Source organism: Oratosquilla oratoria, unplaced genomic scaffold (genome assembly GCF_046742065.1).
Source record: "Oratosquilla oratoria isolate Oo_2021 unplaced genomic scaffold, ASM4674206v1 SCAFFOLD71, whole genome shotgun sequence".
Classification (NCBI taxonomy): domain Eukaryota; kingdom Metazoa; phylum Arthropoda; class Malacostraca; order Stomatopoda; family Squillidae; genus Oratosquilla; species Oratosquilla oratoria.
This window is the reverse complement of record NW_027467735.1, coordinates 310001-319828: the sequence shown is the minus strand read 5'-3', so window position 1 is coordinate 319828 and position 9828 is coordinate 310001. Positions and strand designations below refer to the sequence as shown.

Here is a 9828-nt window from a genome sequence, read left to right as displayed (position 1 = left end):
TAGGTAGGATACGGAAAAGAAATTATGCTTGCATGCAGGCGTATGTATGCGGACATAAGCATTCATGTATATACGCACGTAAGAACCTATGTGTTAACGCATACACATAAGGACGTGTGTAAATACACACTGGGGGTGGGGTGGGAGGTGGGGGGGAAAGGATAATGGGAATGAGAGACTATGGGGGGAAGTCCCCCCCCCCCCCATATCCAGCAACTTCGCTTTGGCTTGGGTAGTAAATTACTTCAGCTTCCACTAGCTGGTCGTTATACCAGTCATAACTACCAGCATATTTCTCCATCTTGTTCTGTTTCGCAAGAATTCACAACATAACACCATAAGATTATAATCCCACTGGTCATTATCCCACATCCAAAATCCTATTGGTCAAAATCCCACAAAGTGTCGGTCAAAAATCCCACACCTAACGTAACCTAACAAATTAACCTAGGCCTATGGTCATTAATGAATTTATCAAATGAAAGTATATACTTTAACATAAACATAGTGTATATTCATACTAACAACATCCTGGAGTATTTAAATATGTGAAATTTTGATCATTATGTGTGGGATCTTGACCAACGGGATTTTGGATGTGGGATAATGACCAGTGGGATTAATATCTTATGGGATTTTGGGCGTACAGCATCTCGCAAGACTCCTCCCTCCCTCAGTTTCGATGATGAGCAAGTCATGTCTACTGAGGGATTCTTCAACACTATATTAAAAGGTGTCGATCGTTCAATGTGAAGATTTAGAACCAACAGCTTACAGAGTAACAGTGAAGGCATGAAGGACAAAGCACAGAGATAAATATCGAAAAAAAAAAAAAAATTATGTTCAGGGGATTTGTTGACAAAGGAAGACAGATGTATAGGCAAGAGGACATTTGGGTGCAATATATTAGAACATTTAGTAGTCAGCGTTCGGGAGAGATATGGTACAGATTTAGGCTGTACGAGGAAAGTACTTTCGCAGCGGAAGTGATGGTTCCATTCCAACGTGGTGGTGATAAAGTGCCAAATGATATTGGGGCAGACAGGAGATTGTTCCCATTTTGGACGTCATTTGCAAAATGGAGGAGGTGATGACGCACGCCTTTCATGCATACATGCGCACATATACTGTACAATGTGTCTATATATACATATATACATATACATATATATATAATATATATAATATATATATATATATGTACTGTATATATATATATATGTATGTATATATATATATATATGTGTATATATATGTATATATATGTATATATGTATATACATATATATGTATATATATGTATACATATATATATATTATATATATTTATATGTGTATATATATATACATATATATGTATATATATATATATATATATATATATATATATGTATATTTATATATGTATCTATATAACAGTTGGTGTGGTGTTAATCAAATTTTATTGGATAGTATCTGCTTCTTTTTTTCCATTTTCAAACGAATCTGAAAAATATTATATTCAAGTTTAATATGGACGAGCGGTTAATCGTATGGCTATCTCCAAACGATTCCACTCAGCTGAGGGAGGACCCTGGAACCGCAGATGTTAAAGAGGAAGCAGAAGAGGAACGAAATTTGAAGGAAAGAGTCGATGTTCGGTGAAACGACGTTCGGAAATCCAAAACCTTTAGAAAACGTTCTCAGGTCAACTAAGGTCACACGCCTATTCAAAAGGTCAACTGAGGTCACACGCCCGTTCACAGGTCAACTGAGGCCACACGCCCGTTCACAGGTCAACTGAGGCCACACGCCCGTTCACAGGTCAACTGAGGTCACACGCCCGTTCACAGGTCATCTGAGGTCACATGCCCGTTCACAGGTCAACTGAGGTCACACGCCCGTTCACAGGTCAACTGAGGTCACACGCCCGTTCATAGGTCAACTGAAGTCACACTCCCGTTCACAGGTCAACTGAGGTCACACGCCCGTTCACAGGTCAAATGAGGTCACACAAACCTTTTCGCTCACTCACTTTCTCTTCGGTGTGACAGGAACAATGAAAATTATATTTACGAAAATAAACATATATTAAATTTCACTGAACACTGATCACATATCAAAACAAAAAGACAAGGTCTGCTCGACAGGGAGCCAGAATGAACACTACCGCCCCGGCGCCCTGTGACCTGTCACGACGATTTGGCGAGTGAACCGGACTGGTGGTTCCAAAATAGTTTACATAATTTATATTGGACAAGAGTCCTTGTAACACGTATATATAATTACAATTAATTTTGTTATATTTATACATATAATACTGGATGTTTACATAGGTAATAAAGATGTATACATATTTGTGTACATATACGTACGTGTACATGCGAATGCATATCTACACACGCCCACGGGCCGTTGACCAATATATCGCTCGGCCACACCTCGAAATGTCCTCATTGAGGAACTAGAATACAATACAATTTTGGGCATGGCCAGAGGAACACATACTTTAAACACATTACATATGAAAATTATTTAACTCTGAATTACAAAACTGTACATAAAATTTAAACAAGTAAATTAATAGAACAAAACAAAACATACTATACAAAATAGAGTAACTGTACATAGGATATCACACAGGGAAAATAACACAAACACAATACACAAAATAAGAAATGAATTAACTGGCGCCAGTAAAAATTAATGCAATTGCCGGACGTCCGGGACATACACAATACAAATATACATAAGTCTACAAAAATACAAAAATAGAGATACAAAGACACAAGAATTGGATACAAGAAATGGTAAACAATACAAACAATGCTTAAAGCATCTTAATTTACATTGTTTTCATACAGCTAAGGCACAGGGCCTGTGGATCTTAAATTGTAAGTATGGGCAGGTTGTACAGAATTGGGCCCAGGAGGTGGTACAGCAAATGTAGGTATGGCCACCTTGGTTTTCTTTAAGTTGTCAGGATGTACCGTTTCCGATAAGTTACGTGAAGGGTCAAAAATTATGTATTTGTTCTGGTGCAACTTCTGAGTTACAAGAAAAGAGCCTGAAAATTTATGTGCGAGCTTGCTTTTTCGCTCAGGTTGTAATTTAAACACTGTATCGCCTACTTTGAGGGATACGGGTGTGGCTTTGGTCTGGTGCTTTTGAACCATTTGTGAACGAGAGACTTGCATCTTGTCTCGTACAGAAGCATAGATTGATTGAAGAATTTTGCATTGTACCTGCGCGTAATCTTCAATATTATAAACTGGGCATTGTGTATTATGTAAAAGGTCATATGGAAACCTTTTCTCAGAACCATAAATTATGTAATGAGGGGTCTTACCTGTAGATTCATTTATGGTGCTGTTAATACAGGCACCAACATGGGGGAGCCAATCTTCCCATGACTCCTGTAAGTCACTATAGAAATGCCTCAGGACGTCAAGAATCTTTTTGTTGGTCCTCTCAACCAGCCCATTAGAGGAAGGGTGATAAGCAGTGATGAAGGTTTGTTTGATGTTATACTGCTGGCAAATGTTGGCCATTATTTCATTCTTAAACTCAGTGCCATTGTCACTGAGTAACACTGAAGGGGTAGTGTAAGGACAGAAAACATGCGTTACCAAAGCATGGGCAACAGCTGGAGCAGATTTACTACGTAAAGGAGCCAAAATCACAAAGCGGCTGAAGTGATCTACGCATACTAGAACATACATAGAGCCTTGAGTACTACAGGGTAGTTGAAGATCTATTGCTATTGTCTCGAAAGGACGAGACGGAATAGGATACTCTAAGATAGGGGCAGTTTGCGTGTAGCCTTTGTTCAAAGCACAAGACTTACACTTGGCAACATGAGTGGTAATGTCGAGGCGCATCTTGGGCCAGTAATATTTCTTGCGAGCCATAGCCAGGCTTTTGTCACGGCCTGGGTGGCCAGCTTGAGGGCAATCATGAACAAGAGATAAAACTATAGGAACTAGTGACTCAGGAATCACTAGTTGTGTAACATCTTGCTCATACACTTTCACTTTACGAGTAAGAACGTTATCCTCAAGTGAAAATTGTGATAATGGTACTGGTATCTTCAGGTGGATGTTATCACCCGATTCCAAGGCATATATAACAGCAGACCATACAGGGTCCTGATGTTGAGCTTCTGCTAATTCTTGTAAGTTAAAATTATGTACTCTTTGAATAGCAGCAATTGGTAATTGTCGTGAAAGAGCATCGGCAACATGATTTGCTTTGCCTTGGATATGTTTCATTACTGGATTAAATTCTTCTATGGTTAGAAACCATCTGGCTAGGCGGCCTGAAAGATTTTTGCCTTTGAACAGTTGTGTGACAGCCATATGGTCTGTGTAAATGGTAATTGGATATCCAAAGACGATATCACGAAAATGTCGTAACGACCATACAACTGCTAAAGCTTCTAAATGAGTTGCCGAATAGCGGGACTCAGCAGAATTGAGTTTTCGGCTGGCATAGGCTATGACATGTGAATGTCGACCATCAATTTGCTGCATAAGCACAGCACCAACACCTGAGCCAGAAGCATCTATACAAATAATAAAAGGTAGACTATAGTCAGGAAAAGCTAGTACAGGTGCATTAGTAAGAGCATGTTTTAAGGAGTCAAAACTGTTTTGGTGTTCTTCCTGCCACTTGAAGGAAGCATCCTTCTTAAGGAGGCGTGTGAGTGGAGATGCTATTGAAGCAAAGTCCTTTACAAAGGCACGGTAATATCCTGCTAACCCTAGGAAGGAACGTACCTGTTCAACAGTCTTAGGTGTAGGGAAGTTTTTAACAGCTCTAACCTTTTCATCTGTGGTATGGATACCATTTTTGTCAACTACATGACCTAGAAATTGAATGCTTGCTTTGAAGAAGGAACATTTGGGAAGGTTAAGTTTGAGTCCTGCTTCAGCAAACCTTTGCAATACTAAGGACAACTTTTGGAAATGGTTTTCTATATCCTTAGAGACTAGGATGAGGTCGTCTAGATAAATAAAGAGACCATCACCTATGAGACCATAAAAGATAGAGTTGACAAGACGTTGGCAGGTCAATGGAGCATTTCGCAAACCCATTGGACAACGGAGCCATTCGTAGTGGCCTGATGGAGTTGAGAAGGCTGTCACTTTACGTGACTGTTCTTCTAAGGGTATCTGCCAGAAACCTGCTTTTAAATCTAAGGTGGTAAACACAGTGTTACCTGAACCGATGGATTGTAGCAGATCACTTAACACAGGCAGAGGGTAATGGTCAGGGACAGTAACGTCATTTACCTTTCTGTAGTCTATCACAGGACGAAACGATCCATCCTTCTTGGGTACAAGAAGGAGCGGAGAATTCCATTCAGAATGGGATTCTGTAATGACACATTCTTTCAAAAGTTCGTCGACTAAAGATTGTGCGATGAGACGACGAGAATGGGGCAACCTGTAAGAGGGCACATAAACTGGACGTGTTCCCGGTTTAAGATCAATCCTATGGGTAACACGATCTGTAACACCTAATGGTTCACCAGGCAGGGCTAAAGCCTGCCGCTTTGCTACTAGTAATTCAAGAAGACGTGGTGTTACTTCTGGAAAGTCAGTATGTCCTACATACGTTGCATATTGAGAAGCTAGATGAGAATTGCCATTTGTAACATTAGTGGATTGAACGGCAGCTGCTATAATAGGAGGAGAATTCTGAAAGGTGTCGACCTCGACAATTTCAAAAGATCCAAGGTTAATACCAGCAGAGAGTGTAAAGGGAACACCAGTGACATTAGTAACTAATGCAATAGTGGTATGATCCTGACCAACAGTGGATAGAGTACCTTCTAGTGCGAGACGTTTGAGACGCACAGAGTTAGGTTGAGAAAGGACATCAGAGCCAATTGGAGCATCTGAAATTTGTACTGGAATCCTTATGGCAGTAGAGGGTTTTATGTGATGATCACCAATAACAACAGCTGCACAGGAAAGTTTTGAAGAATTTAAGGGTGCTGGAACTTTGCACGATAGCTGTGAAGAGTCACTAGTGGAAAAAGTTGATAACTGTTTAGACTGAACGTAGGCGGGTGAAACACATATGGAGACAGGGTGGGTCCATGACTTTTCGTCGCCGTCTTTTCGTCGCCGGACTTTTCGTCGCCGCGACTTTTCGTCGCCGCGACATTTCGTCCCCGCGACTTTTCGTCGCCGGTCTTTTCGTCGCCCCAAGCATAAATTGTATGCAAAGATTGACAACATTTGAAATATAAAATAATTGAAATATAAAATTGGAAATATATGATTTAATGCCAAATTCAATATACTTCTTCTGATTGATCTTGATGTGATTATTGGTAGTAGCGTCTGTCCAGCCTTACTAAAGAACTTTACATTTCAATACATATGGACTATTTACTAATAACTTACTAATTTTATAATAAATGATTTTACCCTTACACTTTAATGAATAGCTTCATAATTATGATTTCGTGTCAAATTATTACTGTATGATATGCCAATAATAAATTATCATATATACTGACGTGTCAAATATATATTTAGATAATGATGTATTAAATTATTTATTGTAATTTAAATAAAATTGTATTTCATCTACGTAAGTTAGGGCTCAGGTATTTGCAAGTCGGACTGGTTAAGGCAAGAATGAATGGTTTATACGGCACTGAGATGTATAGCTATTTGCCACACTCATATTATTGCATTGGGAGTAGGAATATAAGTACAAGTATGACATTAAATCATATATTTCCAATTGTCAATCTTTGCATACAATTTATGCTTGGGGCGACGAAAAGTCCGGCGACGAAACGTCCGGCGACGAAACGTCCGGCGACGAAAAGACGGCGACGAAAAGTCGTGCACCCAGACAGGGTTGTCCGTTGCCATAAGAATTGTGTTCTCTAACCTCACCTTACGCTGTTGAGGGGATATGTTTATGTTGTACTTTGCTAGAGTATCCAAACCTAAAAGGCAATCACATTTGAGAGCAAAGTTGGAAACCACCACAAAATCAACAGAAATAACCTTGGTAGAAGTAGAAAATTTGAGAGGAATAGTAGCTGTGCCATGAATAGGTAATGTAGAGCCTTGGACAGTTTGTATCGTGTCACAAGAAGGAGAAAGTGGAACTCGATAAAGCTCTTTGATAATATTGTATGTAGTGTGGCTCATGATGCTAATTTCTGCTCCAGTGTCTATGACTACTGAAAGAGGTGATTTACGCATGTAGCACTGGAAAGTAAGAAGTGAAGAACTAGTAGCTGTTAAGGGGAGAACTTTCAGAGGAGTCATTGTTACGTTTTGGGATTTGGAAATAGGCGCTGTTGAAAATGGGACTGAGTAGGGGCAGAGGCAACAGTATCTGCTCTAAGTTTCTTGATCCTGAAGCATTGTTCTGAAGTGTGACCACAGGATCCATGGACAAGACAGTCTTTAGGAAGGTGTTGTAGGGACATTTGTGAGAGATCCTGAGGAAGGTGAGAAAGGGGCGTATAGGAATTTCTTTGTTTCCGTGAATTGTGCTGCATTTGGGGAGGGGAGGGTCTGTGAGAGTCTAAGGGAGAAAATTTTGTAGATTGGCGTTCATGACGCTTACGAAGGAAACAACGGTTATAAGTATGTCCTTGTTTGTGACAGTATGCACATGACATGATAGAATCTTCAGAAGAAGAGATACTCTGAGAGTGTGTTGAAAACATGTTAGAACTTGGGGGTGAAGGTAGAGAATATACTTCAGAAGATTGTTGGTTGTGGACTACTTGGGCTAATGTAGCAAGACGTGGCATTTCTTTTAATTTCTTAGAAAGCCTTGTTGCATAATGAAGGAGAGTTTCATCCTTTGTATAATCTAAGGAAGAAGCGATTCTACGCTCGTGTGGAGTTAGAAATAACATAAATAATAAATATTCTAAGACAAGTTGAAATCTGGCCACTGAAATGTTGTCATTTTCTATCCATTGTAATTGTTTCAAACTGGCAATGGCTTCGGTAACAAAGGTACTAGATTTTGCCTGTGAGCGCATGAAATTTAACGTTCCGTGACTCACAGTTAGCTGCTCTGCCAGCTTGAAGCACCATTGAAATCCTTCTTCTCTACCTGTGTCCCCATACAACTGAAGGAAATTTGTTTTGAATTTATTGTAATCATGGTTAAGTTCAATGGGGTTGAGACAGCTAGCTGACAGCATTTCAGAGGCTAATGAATTGGGGGTAATCTGGGAGCGTATGAACGAGATACGTTCCTTATCCGTGGTAATGTTAGATGATATAATAGCATCCTCGCACATACGAATAAAGAGAGATGCTGTATAAGAAGAATCATTTCCATCGAAAGTCTGTATGGCAGGTTTCTGATGGATGAGATTTAATACGGGTATTTGTGTTACCTGGGATGTTGCAAGTTGATCAGAAGTTAAATCAGATGTTGAATCAGATGGCTCATTGGCCTTGGAACGTGTTGCCTGAGCCATGATGGAGAACGCTGTGTACAACAGTCTAAAAGAAATAATTTTTTTAAGCCACCAGCCACACCCGTAAGAAAATTGTATGTAAAAATGAAAATTGTTTATCAAATGTAAAGAACAATTAAGTACTATTAATACAATATTAATTTTACAACAAGTTAACATGGAATGTTGGGAAAATAAGAGGTAGCAATTTAGCTTTTAGAGCGAAAGGCTACTCGGAACCTTGCACATGGGTTTGAACCTTATAGATAACCATCCAGGTTACTAGGTGGTCTAGGCGACGTGACTAGTGTTGAATCTGCTGGATGATTCACTGGGGGTCCGATGGGGCGTAGATTGTTAGCTACGGCTATTACACAGGAGCAGGTCGCCGGCAGCTTGTCCGTCGGATTCACCATTAACAGCTATTGCAGGGACTAGAAGTTTATAGTTTTTCCACTGTTAATTTAGTTGACGAAGGACTGTCACATTAATTGAAAAACTGTATCCCTGAAATTAAAAAGGTAGGGAAAAACACGACAAACAGAAAACACACGCACATCGAACATGGCCGGCCTTTAAGTTTTTCAAATTTGTCTTTTTGTTCGTAAAACTATATAGTCTTTCACAAAGTTTTTACAATTTCGCTGCCACCATAATATGTGACAGGAACAATGAAAATTATATTTACGAAAATAAACATATATTAAATTTCACTGAACACTGATCACATATCAAAACAAAAAGACAAGGTCTGCTCGACAGGGAGCCAGAATGAACACTACCGCCCCGGCGCCCTGTGACCTGTCACGACGATTTGGCGAGTGAACCGGACTGGTGGTTCCAAAATAGTTTACATAATTTATATTGGACAAGAGTCCTTGTAACACGTATATATAATTACAATTAATTTTGTTATATTTATACATATAATACTGGATGTTTACATAGGTAATAAAGATGTATACATATTTGTGTACATATACGTACGTGTACATGCGAATGCATATCTACACACGCCCACGGGCCGTTGACCAATATATCGGTCGGGTCAAGACTAAAGACACTAATGCCTGTGCAATGTTGACAGGAAAGACTGGAAGAGAAACATTAAATCTGGGGAGATATTGCATGGAGGTCTTCGACCTCACTGTTTTATCTTAACGTTTACGTAAAAGGAATGAAAAAAAAACGAACAAGTGTATGAAATGTTTGCACTGAATGAATGGTTGAAAATATTCGGGGAAATACACACTCGTGATACATATGCCTTCAGTCATGCAGCGACGATTGGATACATACATACATATATATATATATATATATATATATATGTATATATATACATATATATATATATATATATATATGTGTGTGTGTGTGTGTGTGTGTGT

The 9828-nt window shown here is 39.2% G+C and overlaps 1 protein-coding gene across 1 annotated transcript; it reads right to left on the bottom strand.

Moving 5' to 3' along the window:
• Positions 1–6864: 6864 nt before the first annotated feature.
• LOC143023933 (uncharacterized) lies at positions 6865–9469 on the bottom strand. Its single transcript, XM_076182604.1, has 2 exons — positions 8697–9469; positions 6865–8483 (listed from the first exon to the last, which is right to left on the bottom strand). The coding sequence occupies exon 2, from the start codon at positions 8456–8458 to the stop codon at positions 7283–7285; it is 1176 nt and encodes a 391-aa protein (XP_076038719.1). The 5' UTR covers positions 8459–8483; positions 8697–9469; the 3' UTR covers positions 6865–7282.
• Positions 9470–9828: the final 359 nt, after the last annotated feature.